The 23865-nt window shown below is 49.4% G+C and overlaps 8 protein-coding genes across 8 annotated transcripts; 7 read left to right on the top strand and 1 right to left on the bottom strand.

Annotated features, from left to right (window-relative positions):
• Positions 1-3741: 3741 nt before the first annotated feature.
• HOO65_060352 (F-box and WD-40 domain-containing protein MET30) lies at positions 3742-6389 on the top strand (the record flags this gene model as incomplete). Its single annotated transcript, XM_071003686.1, has 2 exons — positions 3742-4524; positions 4638-6389. 2 exons carry the CDS (start codon positions 3742-3744, stop codon positions 6387-6389), a joined length of 2535 nt encoding a protein of 844 aa, XP_070857702.1.
• A 1372-nt stretch (positions 6390-7761) lies between these two features.
• On the top strand, positions 7762-10606 carry HOO65_060351 (putative MFS-type transporter; the record flags this gene model as incomplete). Its single annotated transcript, XM_071003673.1, has 4 exons — positions 7762-7819; positions 7857-9385; positions 9834-10162; positions 10228-10606. 4 exons carry the CDS (start codon positions 7762-7764, stop codon positions 10604-10606), a joined length of 2295 nt encoding a protein of 764 aa, XP_070857701.1.
• Positions 10607-12365: 1759 nt separating this feature from the next.
• On the top strand, positions 12366-13645 carry HOO65_060350 (Succinate/fumarate mitochondrial transporter; the record flags this gene model as incomplete). Its single annotated transcript, XM_071003921.1, has 4 exons — positions 12366-12411; positions 12483-12530; positions 12599-13304; positions 13534-13645. 4 exons carry the CDS (start codon positions 12366-12368, stop codon positions 13643-13645), a joined length of 912 nt encoding a protein of 303 aa, XP_070857700.1.
• A 274-nt stretch (positions 13646-13919) lies between these two features.
• On the bottom strand, positions 13920-15087 carry HOO65_060349 (cofilin tropomyosin-type actin-binding protein; the record flags this gene model as incomplete). The annotated part of the gene is made up of 3 exons (XM_071003951.1): positions 13920-14318; positions 14390-14970; positions 15069-15087. The coding sequence occupies 3 exons, from the start codon at positions 15085-15087 to the stop codon at positions 13920-13922; spliced, it is 999 nt and encodes a 332-aa protein (XP_070857699.1).
• Positions 15088-15822: 735 nt separating this feature from the next.
• Positions 15823-17562, top strand: HOO65_060348 (Serine/threonine-protein kinase rio1; the record flags this gene model as incomplete). The annotated part of the gene is made up of 1 exon (XM_071001114.1): positions 15823-17562. One exon carries the CDS (start codon positions 15823-15825, stop codon positions 17560-17562), a length of 1740 nt encoding a protein of 579 aa, XP_070857698.1.
• Positions 17563-19839: 2277 nt separating this feature from the next.
• Positions 19840-20783, top strand: HOO65_060347 (uncharacterized protein; the record flags this gene model as incomplete). The annotated part of the gene is made up of 2 exons (XM_071004006.1): positions 19840-20057; positions 20123-20783. The coding sequence occupies 2 exons, from the start codon at positions 19840-19842 to the stop codon at positions 20781-20783; spliced, it is 879 nt and encodes a 292-aa protein (XP_070857697.1).
• An 895-nt stretch (positions 20784-21678) lies between these two features.
• On the top strand, positions 21679-22881 carry HOO65_060346 (putative 6-phosphogluconolactonase; the record flags this gene model as incomplete). The annotated part of the gene is made up of 1 exon (XM_071001113.1): positions 21679-22881. The coding sequence occupies one exon, from the start codon at positions 21679-21681 to the stop codon at positions 22879-22881; it is 1203 nt and encodes a 400-aa protein (XP_070857696.1).
• Positions 22882-23178: 297 nt separating this feature from the next.
• Positions 23179-23669, top strand: HOO65_060345 (surfeit locus protein 5 subunit 22 of mediator complex domain-containing protein; the record flags this gene model as incomplete). The annotated part of the gene is made up of 2 exons (XM_071004086.1): positions 23179-23212; positions 23278-23669. 2 exons carry the CDS (start codon positions 23179-23181, stop codon positions 23667-23669), a joined length of 426 nt encoding a protein of 141 aa, XP_070857695.1.
• Positions 23670-23865: the final 196 nt, after the last annotated feature.

Raw genomic sequence — 23865 nt, 5'->3', positions numbered from 1 at the left:
AAACAAAAGAAGAAAAAAAGGGTGCGGACTGTGTGAACTCTCAAAATTCAGTCCTGAGCGTGAAGGTGAACTCCTTGAGTTGGAGTGGTGTTGCGGCGATGAGGAGTTGGCGATCGCGAAAGTTGTCGTGAAAAAGGGGGCGAGTCGACGACGAGGTTATCCTCAAAGTTGGGTAAGTGCGGCCTCAAGGCTCCACAGCTCATTGTCAAGAACCATGACAGAGTCAAAGAAGAAGAAAAGAATGAAAGACGCTTATCAGTGTCATAGACGTCGTCCTCCAGCAGCCCGGAAGAAGGGGAGGCACCAGACCTCAAAGGTACCCCCCCCGAGGGTTGTAAGAGGGAGAGTTGTCTCTGCGAGACTATTACTTAGGACTCTATATAAACTGCAATAAATGGTCACCAATATGTTCATTCACCTCTTGTAGGCCCTATGGCGCAACGGTAGCGCGTTTGACTCCAGATCAAAAGGTTATCCGTTCAAATCGGGTTGGGGTCAACGAAGCTCGCACTCACAATGTGCAGTTTGATGCTTGTCAGTCATGACAAACTCCTTTCGGTAGATACTGCGTGTTAGTCACGCTCGTCTACCTATGGACCATTTTTTTATCTTCGGATCAAAGCAATCTATATCAATATATACTATATAGCAGCTGAGCCCATATTACCCCCAGGCTTGACAACTGCTAGATCTTGAGATTGAATATTGAATATCTATGGAATTACTGGAATTCAACAGTATAGTGTAACGCCCGCACAGGTGTATATGGGCTTTCTCTGTTCTTTTTTTTTTTTTTTTCTATCATAAAATGTTACCATAAAATTAAGCCGTTTGGCAGTTAGAGATTTCACTGGTTTCAAAGGGCTTAGTGCAGAACTGTGCGTGCGCAGATTGTCTGCTAGATCAACAATATGGCATCATCTTGTCTTTGCCTCTATGTGGAAACCCCGGATTTGTAATTTTTGGGCGAAACTGATAAATATGGCATTTTTACCATCCTATACGAGAAGCAAAGGCCCGCGCTTTACGTGTGCTATGATAGAATTAGCTCTGTAGCAATCGTTTTGGTGTTGGCTAGGCTCGGTTCAGCTCCATTCAACTACCGACAATGTTTTACTCCAGATGGAGATATGCTTCTGCAAGCCTTCCACATAGCGCCCTGTTCTCTGCTCTATAATAGCTTTTAGCTTAGGAATTTGTGCGGAGAAGACAGAGCTTGGGAACGCTATGGAGAAGACAAAGTAGAAGATAACACAAAAGGAGAAAGAAGAGCCCGTTTCTGTAGCTTGACTGTGCGCAATGCGTTGATCTCGCAATTCGGGTGCGTGATGGCAATGTGAAAGGTCTTAGACAGTTGTATATGCAGAAATGCAAATATGAATGCAAGAGGAAGGAAAGCCTGGCTCGGAGCATTATGTACGAGCCTCAAAGTGGTAGTCTGGAGGCGATATGAGTCGGAGGAAGAGACATATTGTGAGACTGGATCATAGACATGGGATAGGTAGAATAAATAAGGATGGTCTAGTTACGAGGAGGTAGGTGAGTGATCGAAACCAAGCTGGGCATGATAACACTTGCTTTGAAAGGCCTCCCCCCGAAGGTTTAGACCCCCTTAATACCGTGGCCACTCGAAAATAAGCGGTAGCGTCAGCATATATCTGTCGCGAGAAAAAAAAGATAAGGCATTTATTACATGGCGACCATGATATAAGAGAAAGAGCGGACCCGTTGAAGTATGTATATGGTAGTAACATGCACACAGCTATAGCAAACAATGGGACCCGGGGGTTGCATTGTTGGAAGCCGTCACTGAAGCATTGTTTACTTAATACAAAAGTTGTATGAGTACTTGCATACTGGCGCAAGAGAGCGAGAGAGAGGGGGAGAGAAGAGGAACAAATAGGAATCGGAGGAGATCCTTATCGTCGTTCCGCAGATATGCACTCAAGCCATGGGGGTTGAAAGCCTGCGTATCTCACTAGAACGAGGCCAGCGATTGTGCATGGATGATTAGATTGAGATTGAGTTGTTAAATAAGCAATGAGTTTCTAACTTGCTACTCACATCCATCCACAAGACAGGTCCTTCGTTTAGGCTCCCTGGCTGGGTAATACAGGACGACCTGTTAGACCCTGTTCTTCTGATTATAGTGTCTATGGCGCAAGGCGCAGTGACAACTTTTAGCTTAGGTGACACGATTACTGCAGGTTTTGGCCACTAATGAGCTGCCGGCCTAACATGCAAAGAAGAACATGACGGATTTAGGGGTTTGATGGTCGATGAGGGAGACATTCTAAAATGGCGTCAATGTCAGCGTTTATGTCGAAGAACCCTAGTAGAGCCCCACAAAGAAGCACCTGGCGAAGAGCTGTCAACAGCTGCCCATATACTACTTGGTGTGAGAAATAAAGAGTCCGTGCAGGTTTTAACCTCGCGACTCGATCGATGGGAGAGGAAAACTCTGGCAACTCTTCAATGCAGCCGAATAAAAAAGGCTGCATAAAAGACAAGAGCAGCTATTTGAGCCACCAGGAGCAGACTAAGAGATAACAAAGGCGGTGGTGTGCTCGGCAAAGAGAAAAATGCTTCCTTTCCTTTGATAACGCCATCGCAGTCGAAAAGCACTACAACCTGCTTTTTTCTCTTTCGGGAACACTTGTCATTTCAGCGAATAAGAAACCTCGCCGGATACCTGCTAATTGCAAGGCTTGAATAGACTTGCTTCCTCTCAGAAGCCAAGAAGCCAAAGTTAGACAGACCAAGACGGCCGGGCTTAGCTGATTTGTGCAAGCTTTTGTGCAGTGAATGCTCTTTGATCTTTTGGCCCTGTTTTCTAGATGTTGGCCTGCATGTGCTGTTTCTGTTTATATTTACTACTTTCCTCTTCTCTCATCAAACTTTTCACTTCCTTCCGCATTTGCATCGCCGCAGCCCAACTATCACCACCAGCCTTTTCCTATTATTTCTCTTTCTCCCCTTCTCCCCTCCACTTTGGCTACTCCAACGTCAAAATCCTTTACCTTCTACTTGGCCTCCCCGCCAAACAACCTTCTCAGCTTTTCAGGACCGCATCTTATCGATCTTATCGCTCTTCTCGATCACCCTTGCCTCCTGGCCCCTGCTGCACTGAACGTGTGTTTTTTTTGTCATCCTCGCCGACAATTTCCCCCTACAACTCTGGTCTTTTTTTTTTTCCTCATCTCTGTTCGCCGTCACAGTGACGTGCTTGGAGCTTTGACATTAAGCACTCGATTGCACATTGCAGGTGCAGCCCAAGGAGAAAATAAAGAAATTAAAAACAGAAAAAAAAACAACCCTGTCATTGTGCTGAGTGAGATCGTCCAGGCCTGCAGCTAAGTCGAAGTTTCAATTCAACTTGAACATCATCTACAAGCTTCTGTCTCAGCCACAACTAGTGCCCATTGCCCGTTACGTTGGAGTCGAGGTTCTCCTTTAAGGCTAATTCTGTGTTTTCCTCGCTTATCCCCTTTATTTCCTTTCGTTATTTTCTCTACTTGGGCTTATTTTTTTTGTTTGCTTGGCCTAGCTCGCCTTTTACCGCTTAAAAGTTCTCCTAGTCCATTGCTGGCGCATGACGCAACACATGACAGAATCCTGTCCGATTTTCGCGCCAGAGCTTGGTAGTCCTTTTCTGTCTCCTTGCCTCTAACTTTGTTTCTCCTGTCCCTGACTTTCTAAATATTTCACACATCCACACCCACAGTCGCCTGTTAATCTATAATGGACCAGCCACAGTTGTCTTTGCCTGCAATTGCTGCTGCGGCTCCTGAAGCTACGTCTCATACAGCCAACACATCTCCATCTCATACTACTTCTCCTACTTCTATCGCTTCTTCTACTACTCCTACCACCACTACTCCCGCCACCACCGCGTCATCTACTGCCACCAAAGCGTCAATCAACCATAATCGCAGCCACAATAGCGACAACAACAACAGCCACCACAGCAACGACCACGACAGAAACGACCTCTACCATCACGACCGGCAGTATCACGACCACTTGGATTCCCACACTGTTCACGACACTGATAACAACCCGGCGTCTATCCAATCCTCCTTCACCACACAGCGCCACTCTATCCACTCCCACTCTCACTCTCACCCTCACCCTCACCCTCACTCTCACTCTCACTCACATTCACACCACCACCACCATCGCCGTAATCATAACAGTAGCTTTCAACACCACTCACACGACAACTATTCAGGATCTGCTCCCACATCCCGAAAGGACCGTGACATTGACGACTACCGCCGGTCGGATGAGGCTGATTCTTCCCGTCTTGTCCAAATGACTACTGCACTTGCTGGAAATACAGTTTCGCCCTTTCTCCAAGACCACATTCCCTCCCTCTATGCCCCTGTTGGCAAGCCTGATTTATCCATAACTGGTTTCGTTCGTAAAGACAAAGACCCGAATAGCAAGTTCTGTTACAGACACGCTCCAGGATCCAAGTGCCGGCGTGCTGCTGATGAGACCAAAATGGCTATGATCCAAAACGTGAGTAAACTAACCTGAGATCAGAAACGCAATATTTCTCTCCGCCCTTTCCCTTTCTTAATCTGGCCTTGCTTGTCTACAACTCAGCTCTAACTTTTACGTCAACTCTCCAGGAACTTGATAAGCTTCCTCCTAATGACCAGCAGGCCATTACACATGTCTGGTCTCTATTTTCTGCAGCTCCTTCAAAACACCGCGAGCTCATGCTGCAAGGAATCATCACCCAATGCTGCTTCCCCCAATTGTCAACGGTTTCCAGAGAAGTCCACGAACAACTTAAAATCGACTTCATTTCCGCTTTACCACCTGAGATCTCATACAAGGTGCTCTGCTTTTTAGATACCGTTTCTCTGTGCAAGGCTGCGCAAGTAAACCGTCGGTGGAGAGAACTTGCTGATGACGATCATGTGTGGCACCGTATGTGCTCTCAGCACATAGACCGCAAGTGCACTAAGTGTGGCTGGGGTCTGCCTTTGCTAGAGCGCAAAAGGCTACAAGAATGGAAGCCGCAAACCAATGCCCCTGTCATCGATGTTACGGATGAGCATGATGCCGACACGGAGAACAATGGTATCACTAACAATGATACTGCTGATCTCGGAGCTGGGGCTAACAAGCGCAAAAGGAGTGAAGCCGATTGCGAGCGTCGCGTTGTTCAAAATAAAAAGCGCCGGGAAGAAGAGCGACGATTGTGGAAAGACGTATACAGAGAACGTTTTGAGGTCGGATCAAACTGGAAATACGGCCGCTGCTCCATCAAGATTCTCCGTGGTCACCAAAACGGCGTTACCTGTCTCCAGTTTGATGACAACATCCTTGCTACAGGATCATATGACAGCACAATCAAAATCTGGAATGTGCAAACAGGCGAGTTGATTCGCACGCTCACCGGGCACACTAGCGGTGTGAGGACGCTCCAGTTCCATGGTGCCAAATTAATATCAGGCTCTCTTGACAAGACCATTAAAGTCTGGAACTGGAATACCGGCGAGTGCATAAACACTATGGCGCCACACCAGGACGGCGTAATTACGTTGCATTTTGTCGATAACTGGCTTGCGTCAGGCTCGATTGACAAAACAGTTAAGCTTTTCAATTTCCATACACGCCAGTCATGGTGCTTGCGCGGGCACACTGATTGGGTCAATCACGTGCGCATTGACATACAGTCAAGAACAATCTTTTCATCCTCAGATGACCTAACAATTCGCATGTGGGATATGGATACTCAAGAATGCCTCAAGACATACCACGGTCATGTTGGTCAAGTACAACAGGTTTTGCTTATGCCTGAAGATTTCGAGCCTGATGAGATCACCAACATGGACGATACAGCGTCTGTTTCTAGCAGCAGCCGCGATTGCAGCCCCGTCCCAATGCACCAACACATGGGCTCCCATGGGCCGAAAATCAATGGTTTGGATGATGGCCAAAAACACGGCTCCTACAGCAATTCCTCACCTCCACCGGATATGCGTGCGATCTTTGGACATTGCTTCGAGGAAGACCTAGCACGGCCTTTGCCCCCCTCATACATGCTCAGCGCAGGACTGGACAACACCATTCGGCTATGGGACGTGGCCACAGGCAGATGCCTGCGCACCATGTTTGGCCACGTTGAAGGCATTTGGAGCTTGACGGGCGACACGTTGCGCGTTGTCACTGGCGCTAACGATTTTCTAGTCAAGGTGTGGGAGCCGCGGTCTGGCAAGTGCGAACGCACATTTGCAGGGCATTCAGGGCCAGCGACGTGTGTGGGTCTGAGTGATAGCCGGATGGCAAGTGGGAGTGAGGACGGGGAAGTACGCCTATATACATTTGAAGGCAACACCAAGGCACTGGTGGAGTGCGGGACCCCTTCGTAGTGGGCATTCTTCGCTGGAAGGCCACATGTGAAGGTACGACGTGTACTGATGATTTTTTTCTACTTTTTCATTGCTTCGTTTTTCTTGGGAATTGCCAATAGGCGTTTACAGCAGGATTTCCTTGTTTGTCTGGATTTACATGTTTAATTTCTTGGTAAGGGTCAGGGTTCGCTATGGGCTATAGTAGGAGGGAAAAAGGAACAACATATGTACATGAAATATGATGGAGCCACAGGACTTTTTTTACTTGTTTTTTTCTTTTCCCTGTTTTATTTTCTATTTATACATCCACTTCTCCAAGAGTGATAGGCTTTATGAAAAGCCGATACTTCTAAATCTGAACGGGCGACGGCATCTGAAAGAAGACAAGCCTAAGCCGAGCGGAAGGATTCACTTGTTGCCAGCGACGACAACGACAACGACAATGGGACGGCTACCACGACAATGGCCCGGCATCACGGCCGACAATTTGTAGGGCTTGCGACTTTGCTCCGTGATTTAGAAAAAAGCGAGTCGGTGAGGTTAGGAAGGACTAGTAATGCCGAGAGCCGTATGTCATGTCATGTTTTATTAATATATTATTAAATTGATAATAACCGTTCTTTTTTTTTTTTCCAAGCACCGCTAGTTTACCAAAGTTTTAGTCATACCAGAGCCGGCCACACAAGAACGATTACAGCAAAAGCCAATGCAGAAATACGGCCGGCATTGGACATGTAGGATACGGGTTCCCAATGCGCTTGCCTACACATGGCTAATGTGACCTGATCATGCTGCCTAGGTTCACATGTCGATCACGAGAAGTTGAGGTGCGTGGAATAGCGCGAAAAAAATCAGGCAAACGTTAACGTTGAAAACCTATGAAAATGAGAAAGAAGAAGGGAAAAGAAAAGACGGGAAAGAAAGGAAAGAAGGCAAAAACCAGCAGCGAGCCCGTGTTTCCTCTTCCTCGTAGCTAGGACTTTATATTAGTCACAGTACGCAACCAGCAGCTAAAGCGAAACTAAGCACAAGCGGTACCTTGTCTGTTAGCTGTTCCTAGACCTTGTCGGCATCCGAAGTCAACGAAAGGCGTGCCTTAAAAGGCGTGTGCACTTGACTGATTCGACTTTTTTGTTCCTTGGCCTTTTTGCCGCCCGGTTGAACCTGTTTTAGTGTGGACTAGGCCTTCTCTTCTTCTAGCAGAATTTTGGTTATAAAAAAGAAGCAGTTGTCTGTTTTTTCCTCGTGGTTTTTGAGATTCTTCTGGTGCTCGTTCTCTTTATTAGTAGAAAATTCCTCGTCTTGGTGACAAGTCTCATCACATGCAGTTATTGGCAAACAAACCTCTGGTCTTTTCCCTTCTCGTTTTCTTCTTCGTAGCATCCCTAGTATGACAGCATCTGAGATTGTTGGTGCTACCAACCAGGACTCTGTTGTGGTGTTGCCAGGTGAGTTTTTCTTTCAATAAAAATCAAAAACCGTCAGTCGGTCGCCAACTTGGACTTGAGGATCCGCTAACACCATTAACCCCCTGCTGGGCAGAGATAGAGACAGAGCCAAAGGGCGATCCTAGCCTCATCATAGTCGCTTGGGATGGTCCTAATGATCCGCAAGACCCGTTCAATTGGTCTCTGAGGAAAAAGTGGCTGGCTACAGGCCTTGGCCTCTTTGCTACCTTTATCTCGCTCGTGAACGGCAGCATCATTACTGTTGCTCACGAGGCCATCAACGACGAGTTTGGGGTCTCAGATGCAAAATTTCCGCACTCCTACTGGCCTGTCACTTCTTGGGGTGTTGGAGGCGCCCTCTTCTCGCTAGTGATTCTGCCTGTTATGGAAGACTTCGGTATCCGAACTGTGTTCTTAATCACATACTTCCTCTTCATCTGCTTCCTGGCTCCCATTGGCCCCGCAAACAGCTTTGCCACTCTGGTCATTGTGCGTTTCTTCAGTGGTGGCTGCGTGGCCATCTTGGCCAACACTGTGGTCGGCATTCTCACCAATGTGTTCAACGGCGACCGCGCCCGCTCGCCGGCCATGAGCCTGTACATTCTGATCTATCTTGCCGCATCCAGCTCGGGACCCGTGATTGGCGCTGTGATATTTGATTATCTGGGCTGGCGTTGGCTGGGCTATGCCGAGTTGATCTGGACAGCGGTCTTTATGCCGCTGTTTGTATTTGGCATGCCGGAGAGTCGGAGCTCGGTCCTGCTTAGGCAAAAGTCGAAGCGCATGCGGGCAGAGGGGCTCAATGCGTACACTATTGAAGAGCTCGATACTACACCCCTTGTTCAGATTGTCGCAAAAAGCGTCCAGCGGCCTCTGTACATGCTTCTCACGGAATCTGTGGTGTTTGTCTCCACCATGTGGTCTGCCTTTAGCTTGGGAACAATATACCTGTTCACCCAATCAGTTGAGCAGGTGTACAACGAGCTATACGGATGGGATGCGGTTCGGTCGGGATACATCCAGGCTGCTATTGTGATTGGCGAAATCCTAGGATGGGCGTTTTGCCTCATGACCAACCACTGGTACTATAACTCTGCAGCACGAAACCGTGAAGCCCCAGGAAAGCCAATCCCCGAGGCTCGCCTCTACCAGGCAGTCATTGGCGGCTTTTTCGGCGTGACCGGCGGTATGTTTGTGTATGCGTGGACTGCTTATCCAGACACCCGCTGGGAGGCACCTACTGTTGGGCTGGTCATTATAGGCTTTGGAAGCACGGCTGTGGTGCAAAGCATCTCAAACTACCTCATTGATGCGTACAGCAAATACGCCGGCAGCGCAATTGCGGCCGTCTGTCTGGGTGAAAACATGTTCATTGCCCTGCTGCCACTGGCTGCCACATCAATGTATACCACCCTTGGTCTGCACTGGGCAAGCTCGTTGCTTGGGTTCATCTCTCTAGCCATGGTGGCGGCGCCATTAGCGGTGTTGAAATGGGGCCGAAAGATCAGGGATCGCAGCCCATTCATGAAAGAGGCGACAATCGAGGACCGTAAGATTGAAGAACCAGTAAGCGAAAATGTCTAGAAGACTGATTTGTTGGTCTGTTTTTTGTTTGTCTTAACCCCGTAATTAGCCAGCTAGTTTACCAATGTCTAATATGCAATATGCAAGGAAGATTCTTCTTGTCTCCTGCACATCCCACCGTAGCAACACTTGATTGATTCTCTTGAAACCCAGGAGAAGGGGGAGCGCTCGTTAAAGTGACTCCTGAAGTCAAGAAGAAGATGGAAAAGTCCACTAGAGTTTTAGGCCACAAAGCAGACATGGAGAGAAATGCAGCTTGTTAGACCTCTGTGTGTCTCTCACACACACGTTCTCTCTGCTTGTCCCTGACCCTTGTGTAAGTCTCTTCTGGATGATTCGGGAACCATTAGCATGTAGGCAGTATCGGTCTTGCCCAGAGTGCTTGGCCGCCCACCGCCAGGAATCATTTGCGGATACAAACTATAAAAAGGCATGCAGTCAACACCTTCGCTCAGAGGGAGGGGACTGTCCCTCTCTCAAATCGTCGACACACACCAGCATTTTCCATACCGCTCTAAGCCTTGAAAAAACCAGCTTCCACAAGACCTTCTACTTACCCATACCTTCCGACCCCATCGCCATGTCGTCAATCGAGAGCGGCGCTAAGACTGCTGACGCTAAGACGTGGTCCCCATTAGCGGAGATTGATATGCTGATGCTCATGCTCAACCTGAAAAACTCTACCAAAGGTCACGACTGGGGCGAGATGGTCAATCAGATGGCTAAACTCGGATGGAATTTCTCGCGTGAGGGATTGCGGTCAGTAAGCTAAAGAAAAGTAGCCGTCGCAAGAGCCAATTTAACAGTTTCTATCCCCTTATCAGGAAACACTTTCAAGCCACGATGACCACCAAGTTCAGCGTCAAGTGCGAAGAAGGCAAGCTTGCCATTCCGGTCGAAAACGACGGGGCCAAAGTCGTGAGGCCAAAGGCAACTCCTCGAAAGCGTTCTCGAAAGCCTAAAGCTGGGGAGGCTGACGAAGACAGGAGCGTTGATGATGATGCGGACCCCGCCACGCCATCTAAGAAGCCACGCGCAAGTCAGAAGAAGAAGACAGAGACTGGCGGGGGGCTGGAGAAGAAATCAGCCAAGAGCTCAGTCCAAGCGGAAGAAAAGAAGAAAGACGGGTCAGATTTGTCGGATGGGCCTGAGGCTACGGCAGAGGAGTCTTCGGAGTACGGCTCAGATGACAAGCAAGGATAAGAAGGGGACAAGAATAGCATGGAGACGTGGAAACACGGGGGGGGGGGCCGAGAAGGTGACTTTTTTCCTTTTTCTCTTTTCTTCTTGCATTTCCTTTTGTTTTTTCCGTTAATTTCTACAAATAACCGTTCTTTGACGGCCAAATACAGCCTGGCCTCGGGTAGAGAGCTTGAGAGAGCAACTTGACGACAGAAAAGATTAAACTCCGACCTGGTGCTCGGTGAATCTCGGAGATGAGTAGATTGGTAGATCAGTGTATGAGTACGTCTAAGAGATAGCATATATGACTGTCATCAAATAGAGAGCAAGCAAGTACAATGCCACTTACCACAAGACATCTTGTGCACCGAGCCCAGGGTCCAGCCTAGGATATCAGCCGAGGCCTTTGCATATGACAGTTCCTTGCGCTATGATTGAATCCTTCGCTCTGCTTGGCTCCCATTTTCTGGGGAAAAGGGTCGGGATACCGGGACTGGCCAGAAGGGGGCAGGGAAAGGGCAACCAGGACGGCCTGTGTAAGTGAGGACAACAGGCGGGAGAATTCTGCCGACCACGAAGGTTGGTTTTGGTGCAATTTTGTTGCCGAGGGAGGGGCTCATGCTATACTAGGGTTTGGCGCCTAGGGTTAGCACGCGGAAGTCGCAAAGCAGCCCAGCCTCAAGAGTCCCATCCGTCCGGATTGCTCTAGGCAAAAGTGGAAAGTAAAACGAATAATTCTAATTAGACTCTGAGACAGCGGCGAACAGGAAGGGCACGCGATCGTTGGATAGGCCGGGTTTCCTGAGCTGCTGCTTTGCTTGTGACTTAATGCGGAAAAGCAAGATTGCATTAACCCCAAAATGACCACTTCTAACCCCACGATTATCGTCTCGGGCGACTCTTAGCCGCTTAATCTTGACAGAGGGATAGCTATCATGTGAACACCTCGCTACAGAAGCTTGGGCAAGTCTAAGGGTTTTTTTTCTTATCTACTTTGCTCTTTTCCATTCCTTTTTGGCAAAGCTCAACTTGCGCTCTATCTAAGCAAGTAGGACCCAGAGAGACTGACAACAAAAAGCGGTATAATGAACGCTGTCATAAGACTTGCGCACTTTGCAGGCTAGAGTCGGTCTATAGCTTAGGCTCCATATATTTCCTGTATCCTGTATCCCGTAACCACGTGAAGGCTATGTGCTAGGCCAAGCTGCTAAAAGGGGTGAGCGGCAAAATTCCCACCTATACAAACTCGGTCGCCAGGGCTATTGCCGTGTGGCTCGGCTTCTGGCTTCTGGAAGAAGACTAGCCGGGCTTATGTTGCGTGCAAACCCTGCCAACTCCGTTGTATCTTGTGAAAACGAGACTTGTGGTCGGCTTGGAGAGCTGGGCCGGCAGTCGGGTGAGCGAGCGCATACATGCATCAGTGGCCTACGTATATAAGAGACTCCCCAGCGACCTGCTCGTCCCTTTCCATTAGAAGCTCCCTAGATCTCGTTCTAGTTTCCCCTGCTGCCACCAAATTTGCTCTTTTGCCCTTTTCTTATGTCTCTCCCCACCATCTCCATCTTTTCGCTTAGTGTTGTTCTCTTTCTGTAAGCGTCCTGGGTCTCCTAAATTGCCGGCTTATTCCATTTATGCTCCAATATCATCATCTACTTCTTCTCTTCTTTTCTGGCTGCTATTCCCCTCGTTTATCAAGTAGGCGCAAAGCGGTGTTGTTTTATTAAAGTCAAGAGCAGCTGTTCTCGCCATCGTCGAAGTTCACTCTCGTTCTCCTCTCGCAATGACACAGCACAGAAAGAAGCCCTCGGTGGCAACCAACATGATCGGTACGAGGATCGGCATAAAACGTCGCTACCTTTTGGCGCAAAATGGGAAGCTAACGGCCATTGCTTTATAGCTGGAGGCGGCGCTGGTATGATGGAAGCTCTCGCATGCCATCCGCTTGGTAAGGCTTCTCTTTTCCGCCCTTTTATCTCTCGGCCTACCCCTAAGTCTAATCCTCTGCATCAATAGACACAATCAAAGTCCGCATGCAACTGTCCCGCCGGGGCAGGCAACCAGGCAAGCCAGCAAGAGGCTTTATACGCACCGGCACTGAAATCGTGAGGAAAGAGACCCCGCTAGCGCTATACAAGGGCCTTGGAGCTGTCATGACCGGAATTGTGCCCAAAATGGCCATCCGTTTTACTTCTTTCGAAGCTTACAAGAGCTTTCTCGCCGACCCAGCCGGCAATGTCTCCTCCGGGAGCACTTTCATCGCTGGCCTGGCTGCTGGTGTTACAGAAGCCGTAGCTGTTGTCACACCCATGGAAGTGATCAAGATTCGCCTGCAGGCCCAACACCACAGCATGGCCGACCCACTAGACATACCCAAATACCGCAATGCTGCACATGCGCTGTACACCGTCGTGCGAGAGGAGGGTGCTAGTGCACTGTATCGCGGAGTTTCACTCACTGCTCTGCGCCAGGGAAGCAACCAGGCCGTCAACTTCACCGCCTACACTGCCTTCAAGGACTCGCTTTCTCGCTGGCAGCCAGAACTGGAGGGCAGCAAGCTGCCCAGCTGGCAGACTACCCTTATCGGCCTAATCAGTGGTGCTATGGGCCCACTAAGTAATGCACCGATCGATACCATCAAGACACGATTGCAAAGGACTCCCGCTGAGCCTGGTGTTAGTGCGTGGCAGCGCATTGCTGGAATCGCCAAAGACATGTTCAAGTGAGTCCCCTTTCACCCTTGCTGGCTTTAGTCCCAAAGCAGCCGCGCAACCGGCCGGTTTTATGGAGGGCTTTTTTTCTTGCTTCGGGCCTGCGGAGCCATGACGTCATGGCGTCATTTACCACAGTCCAAAATTCACCATATTGGGACGATAAATTTACTGACCTTTTTTTTTCCTTTCGTGTAGACAAGAAGGCTTCCATGCATTCTACAAGGGAATAACCCCTAGAATAATGCGTGTGGCTCCTGGGCAAGCCGTTACCTTTACCGTCTACGAATTCCTGCGTGAGAAGATTGAGAAGTCAGACCCAGCACACCATGCTGTCAATTACGAGGAGTGAGACAAGGGTTATGAAATATGAATAGCTTCGACATGGAGATAGAGAGGTAGTGCATAAGATAGAAATCTGTGTGGGTGTTGGATCATTGAGAAGAGTGGTGAGTACAGGCACAACCAGCAGGCCTCAAAGACAATGGAAAGGATGGCTTTTTTTGTTTACGTGCATCCCAGGTTGGACACGTTAATTTCAGAACATGTATCTAATCATGTGTGCAACAATACGACCTCGTTTACGCGATACCATGCATAGAATCCATCGTAAGCTATTCGCCCATTCACCGGCCGGGACGTTTGGGCCGGCTGAAACCCGTTCGTACCGCCGCCTTGGGGTGCAAATCAGACAAAACCGTGGCTTCCGTGATTTCGGTAGGCTCATCCACCTCGAACTTCTTATCGACTGTGATGTTAGCCCCGCTAGCAGCCGCCTCGAGAACTGTGCGCTTCATCAGCGGGTACAGCATACGGGCTTTGATGGCACGGGTACCAGGAGTGGCAGGGCAGGTGTAGAGGAATAACAATGGGCTCTGCTGGGTGCCATTATGCGTATGGTGGAAGCGATAGAAAGTGAACCGTGGTTCGGTTGTCGAAATGCTCTTCACGACCTCATCGATAGACGAAGGGGAAGAGGTAGGAGCGGAGTCGAGCTCAACAGTCTCCGTTGCCGAGTTGATTTTCTATCAAAGCCCTGGTGTTAGTCTGCCATATACTCTATCTCATACGCAAGCAAAAGCAGAAGAGGCCCTACCAAGGAAACCATGTCTAGTGATCCACTGCCAAGCTGATTGAGAGCTTCTAGGGCCTCGTCGTTGAAAGGCATATCAAGACTTTTCCCGAGGTGAATCTCCTGCCGTCCTGTGCCTCTGCTAATCTCCTGTTCGGCGCGCTTGACAGCCTGCAGACTCTGTTCCTCTTCGGTCAGAGGCGCATCTATAGCAGCATGCGCATCTTGCTTGGCAAAACCAGCAGCCGACAGCTCCTCCTTGGCATTGGCAAACAGCGTATCACGGAAATGCTCGGAGCCGAGTTCGCGCACAAGCGTCAAGCGAGTCGAGGCAAAAAGAGTCTTTTGGCGCACCTTGGCCAGGTCAGGCACGAATGTCACAGCGAGGAATACCGGATTGGAATCATAGCGCTTAAGAATAACATATAGGGCTTCGTTGTCACTAAGGTGGGGTTCCAGTGTAGAGAGATTGGCGGTAAAGTCGGGAGAGGTGCGCTCGAGCAGTCGAATAGGCTCGAGTTTTTCGTTGGTGATGGTTACCAGGAGGCCAAAGTAGCTGTCGGAACTTTGGAGCTCCTTGAACTGGGAGAAGAGCTCCTGCGAAGCTGTGGGGAACGAGATAAGCAGTGGCTAGTTAGCAAGAAGAAAGAGAGCCTTTAAGCTGATTTCGCCAAGGCTGTAGCCGAAATAAGGAAATACTCACCTGAGATTCCAGATTGCATGATTGAGCGTTAAAATGGAAAGCAGCACAGTTGAAAACACTCAGTTATTAGACAAAACAACGACACGTTCACGATGGGTTGTGGCTGAGACTTGTTAGGGAGCTAGACTTGAGCTTGGGCGTCGCAGGGCGGGGCGGGGCTACAGTGTAGGCAGACGAGTGTGAACTGTGTGTATATATATTTATAGGCTCAGCGGCTTTGAGAGGTAAGTATAAGTACAGTCTCTGAAGCAGTCTATTGAGTCTGAAATGCTTCTTTGATACATCTAAAAGAGCCAGTCAACAATTGGATCATAGTTGGAGCCTTTAAATGTTCTACACTTCACGAAATATTTGTAGATTCACTGCATATTGTATATCAAATAACACAGCATATTGCAGCCCTCCCTGACTGGTGATCTCATACTGCTCCACTCCAGTGACAAGATAACAGCCCCTCCCCCCACTAAACTCCCGATAAGATAACAAACCCAGTAGTACAGTCTCTACCCCTCTATGGCCTGGAAAAAATTGACTGGTCTCGCCACAACGACGTGCTGCATCAAGGCTGCATTTGAAGATCAGAACTTGCAGGCAGCAAATAAACCAGATGTTGGGGTTAAAGCAAAGCGTGATTTTTAAATTTCGAACCCTTGTTCAAGTATTTTCCCAGGGTCTTTTCACGTACTTTCGCACCTTTTGCACCCTCGAGTTTCTGACACCCAAGAGCCTGTCTGTATCCTCTACTACTACTAGCATGGCTACATTTGAGAGTGATAGCATCGCTGTAGCGGCGGCAGCTTCATCAGAAGTACCTGCTCCAGCCCCAGAGTCCAAGTCCGAGTCCGTTTCTGTCCCCGTCATACCTACCGTTAGCGAGCCCGCCCCCGTCAGTTCCGCCGCCATTCAAAATTCCGTCGATGAGCCCTACAACGAAGAATACGACGACGAAGATGACGAATTATCCGACATTGAATGGGTCGAAAATTCTGCTGCCTCTAGCAATGCCCGCCGCAACCCCCAAACTGCAGGAGCTGCCTCCAAGCCCACTGTCAACACAAAAGCCCGTGTCGACGACCAGATCAGTTCTCTTTCGCACCATGCCAGCAAGCTGAAGATCGGCGCCGAGGGTGTGAGTGGCCGTGACCTTAAGACTAGAGATAAGAGCGACCGCGCGACATCGGAGCTTGTCATGGACCAGCGCACGCGTATGATCCTGTTCAAGATGATCGAGCGAGGCATCTTCAGCGAGGTGCACGGAGCCGTGAGCACTGGCAAGGAAGCCAATGTCTATGAAGCCATCCTGAACCCTGACTTGGCTGATGGCGATGCCGACGCCCGTCCTGTGCATAAGGCAGTCAAGATCTACAAGACCTCCATCCTGGTCTTCAAAGATCGTGAACGCTACATTGCCGGCGAGCACCGCTTTAGCAAGGGCGCCGACAAGAGCAACTCGCACAAGATGGTCAAGCTCTGGGCCGAAAAAGAGTTCCGCAACCTTAAGCGCATCTATGCTGCTGGTATCCCGTCACCCGAGCCTATTGCCCTGAAGAACAACGTCCTGGTCATGTCCTTTCTAGGTGACCGCAAGGGCTGGGCCTACCCGCGCCTCCGTGATGCCCCTATCGACACTGAAGAGACATGGCAGGCTATGTACTTGCAACTGCTGGGCCTAATGCGCATCATGTACCAGGTTTGCCGGCTAGTGCATGCCGATTTGTCCGAATACAACATTCTCTACAACAAGAACAAGCTGTACATCATCGATGTGTCGCAGAGCGTTGAACCCGATCATCCACACTCGCTCGAGTTCTTGCGCATGGACATCAAGAACGTAGGCGACTTTTTCCGCCGTAAAAGCGTCAACACGCTGAGTGATCGCGTCATCTTTGACTTCATCAGCCACCCCAAGGGACCTGTTGACGAGGCTGGCATGGCCTCGGAGCTGGCCAAGCTTTATGCCAAGCAGCCATTTGCCGAAGACTCGGAGAAGGCTGCCGCTGAGCTAGAAGTTTCCAATGCTGTCTTCAGACAACAGTATATCCCCCAGACGCTAGAGCAGGTCATTGATATCGAGAAGGATGCTATGAAAATTGGCCAAGGCCAAGGCGATGATCTAGTCTACCGCAACCTACTAGCCGACAAGGTCATTGCCAAAGAAGAAAGCAACGAGGAGGAGGAGGAGGATGATGATGAAGACGAAAGTGGTAGTGATGATGATGAGGAGTCTGGCTCCGCCGATGAGGGTCGGTTTGCGAAGGGCACACCCCGCGGCAAGAAGCACGAAGACAAGGAGGCTAAGAAGGTAGGTTCTTTCCCTCTCCCTTTCTTACAACGAACGCACCGTTTTAGTCTCATGGTAACTAATTCCCATTTTATTTCACAGGCCCATAAGATGGCCGTCAAAGAAGCCAAGCGCGACAAGCGCAAAGAAAAGATTCCTAAACATCTGAAAAAGAAACTGGTGTCAACCTCTTCGCGCAAGAAAAAGGCTTAAGCCTAGCCTTGGCTTCCTTCGTCGTGCCGGTCTCTACCTGTCTACCACCATGAGACGTACCGAAATTTTCTCTTGCAAGGCTTCTACATGAGCTAGCCTCCTAGCTTTGCAATAGTCTGTTGGCATATTGCAAAGCAGTAGTTGTCCTATACGTTGTGGCTCCAGCTGTGCTATTCTCGCTGTAATAGCCCTTCATAAGATAGGCCTTTCGCCATATCTTTCTGCATTTTCCTTGGCAGATGTCCCACATAGAGCCGGAAACTCTACTATGTTCTGAGCTTACCTGCCTATGGTGTGCATGTGTCTACCTAAAAGTTGTTCCCCTGAAAAAGGCGTTTGTGGCGTTATGGCTCACTTCCTTGTTTGCTTTTTTTTTACATCTTTGAATGAATCTACGATTCCCATGCGCATTTTGTTTTTCTTTCCATTTTGTTTCATTTTTTTGCTTGGTCAATTAGCTGTGGGCCAGCCTCTGGTATGATGAGGAACTACATTTGCTGTCTATTCTTCGCCTCCCTGTTGATGGTGACTTGTCTGCTGTTAATATTGTTTGCCTGGCTTCCGTTTTACCTTCGTTGCGCTGAAGAGGTTGTTTGCGTAGTGCATGCTGTGTGGAACCCTTCAGCTTGTGGATGAGACAGAGCCTGGATGAGAAAGCATTCGAGTTACAATGTCCGCGGGTGGGAATGATTGGGACAGCCAGATCCGTGTCTCGGACTTGATTGAACAACAATGTAAAGAGAGCTCTGACAACGCTGTGCTAGAGCCTTTGGCCAAGAAAACAATGGGACTAACTGTAGTGCATGGAAGCAAGCCGCTTCCCGCTACAATTCATTTCTTCATGGTACCTCTGTCTATGAATCTTCTCCCTTTATCCATTCACTGTGAGGTGTAACTTTATTGTCTCGCAATCTGTACTTGCTACCCTCCCGGCTTTGTGCCAACAAGGACTTTTGACTGTGTGAAACTTGGACCGAGAGGGTCTTTTGTTAGCAACTTCTAGGTAAATGGCCGCATGTCTGCCTGTATCCGAGCTGCTCTCATAGCAAAAGGCACAAAGGACAACGCACAATAAGACAAAAAACAACACAATCTAGCATAAACAAATGCCGCATGCTAGCCATGACCCCGACCACCGCATATGCAAGTGTCGATGTAGGTCCACACGTGATGACCATTACATTTGCAGTGGCATGGAAAACAGTTTTGAGAAGCGAGCAAGTAGAGAAGTCATCTAGCACCCAACCTGTACAAGGGAGGCAGAAACTAAGAGACAGGTGACACAAAGCACAAGCCGGAACAACTAGGCATCGGGATAGCTGCACCTAGAGGTCTTAGAGACTTGAAAGCCAGCATAACGCCCGAGTTAGGTGGTACTGACACTTAGTAGCAAACAAACGCCACAGTATTGCTGACAACTTGATAGGAATTTTCAGGCCAGGGCTTTTTAGACGACATTCTAGTTTTTTCTTTCTCGCCCGCATCGGTCTCAGCGTGATGAGTCCCGTATAACACAATACTTCAAGTTACACATATTCCTTGTGTAACCATACAACATCACAGCATCACGGCATATGCAGCCGCGCATTTTCAGATGACACTGGCGGGAGGGCCTTTTTAGCATGTCGCGGAGCTTTCCTCAACCTCTGTAAATTGCCACCGTGACTCATCTCTAGGTCAAGAAAGTTCTCCTATGGCTAAGCCTGTCGCTCTGCGTCAGTCTGAAAAGTTTAGGTTATGAGGTGTTTGGCGAGGGGGGGAGCCAATAAATGGCACATGGCCTCGCACAGGGCAAACACAAGGTAGTTGTAGCTGCTGCCTACGGTCTACACGACTCTGAGCGGGAGTGTATGTGCAATGGGCAGACTATGGTTCGTATCTCTACCAGAATCGGTACAGAGTGGCATGCACGTGTTATCAGTGCCGTGTTGCATCCCAAAGGGAAACACGTCCTGTGGTAGTCATTCATTTCCTCCTGTGCATCCTTTCGGCCCCTCCACACCGTCATAGCAGACAAACCGTAGCCTTCTTCTTTTTTTTGTGCCGGACGACCTTTTTGCTTCCCCTCCTTGTTTTGTGGCCCTTACCGACAACGCACAAAGAAGTATGCTAGCCTTCTCGTCAGTAAAGACGCTAAATAAAATAGCCCGTCCGTCACTTCCCGCCATACCTCGTACTCTTTTATTCTCTTTTTCACCATCAGCCCTTCGTGACTTGTTCTTGAATTGCTTGACAAGCCTCCCCATACCCATCAGATATTCTACAAAGAGAAAGACCATGCAGCTCCTCTATCCCATAATTCTAGCCCTCGTGGCTCTATTTGAAGCGGCTCTGGCCCAGAGTCAATATGCCATGTCTGGCTTCAAGTACGACGGCTGCGTTGAGGCTGATCCGAACCGCTTTGATGTGATGTACGCACATCCTGCTGGTGGTCGGACGCCCGAAGATTGCCAGTACGTCTGCCGCGGCTACACCTATGTAGGTGTCTTCAATGAGTAAGTCGTCAAACCAAACACACAGAACCAACCGATAAGGGACCACCAGTGATTAACACACATAGTGCTTGCCGCTGTGGCAACGATGCGGGCGAGCTCAACCGCCAGGACGAAGATGTCTGCAACAACCCATGCAAGGGCGACTCTTCTCTTGGCTGGTGTGGCTCCTCTAGCCCTACGTGCGGCAAATATGCGAACCTGTACTGTGCCACATCTAAGCAGCCCGTGCCGGATAGCCCGACTTATGAGCCCGATGGTGACTGTGATGCATCGACAAGTACCGAATGGACTTCGCTGGACAGCTACACCTATGGCTCTAGCCCGACCGATAAAAGTGCCTGCACACCGACACTTCCGCTGACGTACTCGTACTGGGACTCTGACGCTAGCGGGTCGTACACACTGACGACGGTGACATCAACCCTCGGCACGTACACTCACACGGCACACACAACTACCGAAACCAAAGAGTGGACAACAACACTTAGTGGCGCTACGGCAGCGTATACCACCGTTACATTCACGAGCGCCCAGACGTCGGTCATTACAGGAGACTACACTAGCACAGCCGTGACTACCTATGTGACTACCACAGCAGCTTCTTCTTCTTCAGAGACCCAGACCCAAACTCAAACGGAGTCTCTTGCTAATGGAGGTCCTAACAAATGTCTAAAGGCTAGCTTGATGGCAGCAGTTGTGGCTATTATGGGCGCAGCTTTGGTGTAAAGGGGGAGGGGAGGTGATGGAACGAAGGCGGATGCCAGGGGCGGACCGGAGACAATGGCCCTATAAGTTGGCCCTAATATGGATCGAAATCGGACGACAGGGGAGTGGAAGCTTGATGTTTTTTTTTGCCTCAGACGTGGCTCAGGTCTGATCGCCAGCCACTATAATACGATTTTTACGTTGACCCTAGCTACTAATACCTAGGGGTACAAGGGCCCGGAATCTTTGTCTAGGCAAGCTATGCTACATTTCCCGTATTCCAATAGGACGTTAATGAAATCCCCAACTTTTAAATTTAGGCTTTAAAGTTTGTGTTTCAGAAACGAAGTAGCGTGTTTATGGAAGTCTATACAAGCGTCCTGAGGCATGCTGAGAGCATATAAGACTTGCCGTTGTGTTGTTCAGCTCTAACCCTGCTCAAAATTAACCCCGTGAATCCTCATCTACCCCCTTTATTGAGGGCAGTAAGCGATCACGCAGAAGCCATAAAATCATGATAAAATCCGGGAATATCAGCACAGACCTTAAGCTACTATAAGCCGCCTGGGCCGGTATTGTCTACATGCCGTACCAGTAAGATGATTAGATCGGTGGCTTGGGATCGCCCTAGATGTTGAATCTGGGTGAACATCAAGGTGAGACATTGGCCTTTGGGATGCATGAAATAAAGGGTTTTTCATTGGTATAAATACCGCCGCTGCCCCTATCTCGTTCATGTCTGTTGTTGAGGTTGACTGTCTTGGTCACTCAATCAGTCTGTGCTGGCGCTTTCACTCACTCGTTATCTTACCACAGTTGATCTTCTCGGCATCTCTCCTCTTTTTTTATTCGCTCTTTTCAGACACATGAGCTCTCTGCCGGCAGATTATCTTTTCTCTCCTTCTTTCTAATCACAATGCGTTTTTATCCTAGCCTGGCCCTTTTGGCCGCTTCGTCTCTTTCGGTTGCTATGCCTGCGGGCGCGCCAAAGTCGTTTCCTCCAAAGGGCGGTTCCTTCTTTGAAACCTCCGGCGCCGCCAAGAAAATCCGCGCCCCAGCTGGCCAGCGCAAGCTTCTCGTCGGATCACCTGCCAACATCACGTTGTTCTCCTTCTCCGCTACCGACGGTTTCGTTGCCTTGACTTCAGACATTCTGGCCGACAGTGGGCCTAGCTGGATGGCGCTTAAAGCCCCCAGCACCCTGTATGCCGTCAACGAAAACTCGAATACCATTCGCCAGTTGGGCATTGACACTGACACCGATACTCTCACCCCTGTAACCGAAGTTGCAGCCTCCTCGGGCGCCGTGCATCTGGAATTCGCGCCTTCCGGTAACCAGCTGATCTCCTCCGTATACGGTAGCGGTGTTGTTGATGTTTTCAGCATCGGCGACAACAATAACCTGGCCCTCCAGAGCACATGGACCATGGGAGCCAAGGGCACCTCAAAGCCTCATCAAACTCTCATCGACCCTAGTGGAAAGTTTGCCGTCACCAACGACTTGGGCCTCAATCAGGTCATCGTCACCCCAATTGATGCCTCCTCGTCTGACAGTTCCAAGCGATTCTCCGCACCCGACGGCTGCGGTCCGCGTCATGGTGCTTTCCTGTCTGGATCTAACGGCGCTGTGCTGTATGCCATGGTCTGCGAAACTGGCAACATAGTTGTCATGTACACCGTAGCCACGTCTGGTGCTGAGCTAACGCTCACACAGACACAGACCATCAGCACCTTCCCCGAGGGGGTCTCCAAGCCCGATGCCCGAGCTGGCGAGCTTGTGGCATCATCGGATAGCAGGCACGTTTACGTCTCTAACCGTCTTTCAGGCGATGATCAAGACTCCATTACGCATTACCTTGTGACCGATGATGGCAAACTGGAGCATAGCCAGACAGTGCCTAGTGGCGGCCTGCTGCCTCGCATGATGAGCCTGGCGACCAAGTGCAATGACGAGGATCTGCTGTTTGTGGGTAATCAGGGGGGCGAAAAGGGTCTGGTGGCTTTCAAACTGGGCGATGAAGGTGCTATTGGCGATCAGGTAGCTTCACTGCCGATTAGCGTATGGGGAACTGCCGAGAATAGCGGCCCGCAATTCGTGCAGGAGATTGCCTTGTGCTAAGCTGCTAGGACTAGATAGAGCACGTATGTTTGTAGTATGTATACATGTATGAAATTGTATCAAGTACTTGGTCTCAGCAACAATCTTGGTTTGAGGCCTAATATGTGGCGGCTGTCAGGCTGTGATGCGACAGCTGCCACCCAGCATGCGGCACCTGGCAAAATATACTTACTTAAGCTTACCCTGAACTTCTTTCTTCACCCACGCCACCTAGCCTATGATGAACTAACCAATCATTCGGTTGTCAACCTTCGGCTCATCGCTATTGAATCACTATATACTTATATTGACTCTAAAATGGAAGCCCAGGCCAACATCACTAATATGCTGGGTACGGACATATCCCCTCTTCTTCTATCTCCTAACTCACCACCCACCAACTAACCGTCTTCCTAGACTACCACAACCGGCTCGTGGCCGATGTTCTTGCACGTTTTCGCAAACTCTGTATTATCGCCACGTCACGCGCCGCAGCAGTTTCCACTGATTTATCCTCCATGTCCATTTCGGGCATGTCCATGGACCTGGAATTCGAAGGTCTTAACAAGTCGATCAAGGAGCTGCTGACGCTCAGTCGCCGTATCAAGGAACTCTGGGTGTTTGGTCCGTTGGGCCAAGAGGACATCCATGCACGCGAACGTGCTGCTGCAGTTGAGCTTGATGTCAAGCACATTGCTCAGATTATCAGCACTGCTGAAGATGGGTGGCTACGTGGTGTAGTTGAAGAGGCTGGGGGCTCTTGGATGCCGATGCCTAAGGACGATGAGGCACAAAACTGTCCCAGTTAAGACCGGCGATGACAATGGCATTTTCATATGGTTTACTTTACGGCGATACGGCGTTTAGATTTCTCCTCTTTTCTTTTGTTTCCCACGTGGATGGAGTAGTTGGCGTTTTAGGTTTCGGATACATCACAATAGCTTCTTTTTTTTCCCTTTTTTACAACTCCCTCATGTTTATTGAAGATATATTATCACCAAGTCC

The sequence above is a fragment of the Ceratocystis lukuohia genome (genome assembly GCF_044167205.1).
Source record: "Ceratocystis lukuohia strain C4212 chromosome Unknown Supercontig6_pilon, whole genome shotgun sequence".
Lineage (NCBI taxonomy): Eukaryota > Fungi > Ascomycota > Sordariomycetes > Microascales > Ceratocystidaceae > Ceratocystis > Ceratocystis lukuohia.
Note: the sequence above shows the minus strand (reverse complement) of the source record. Positions and strands in the feature narration are given on the sequence as shown.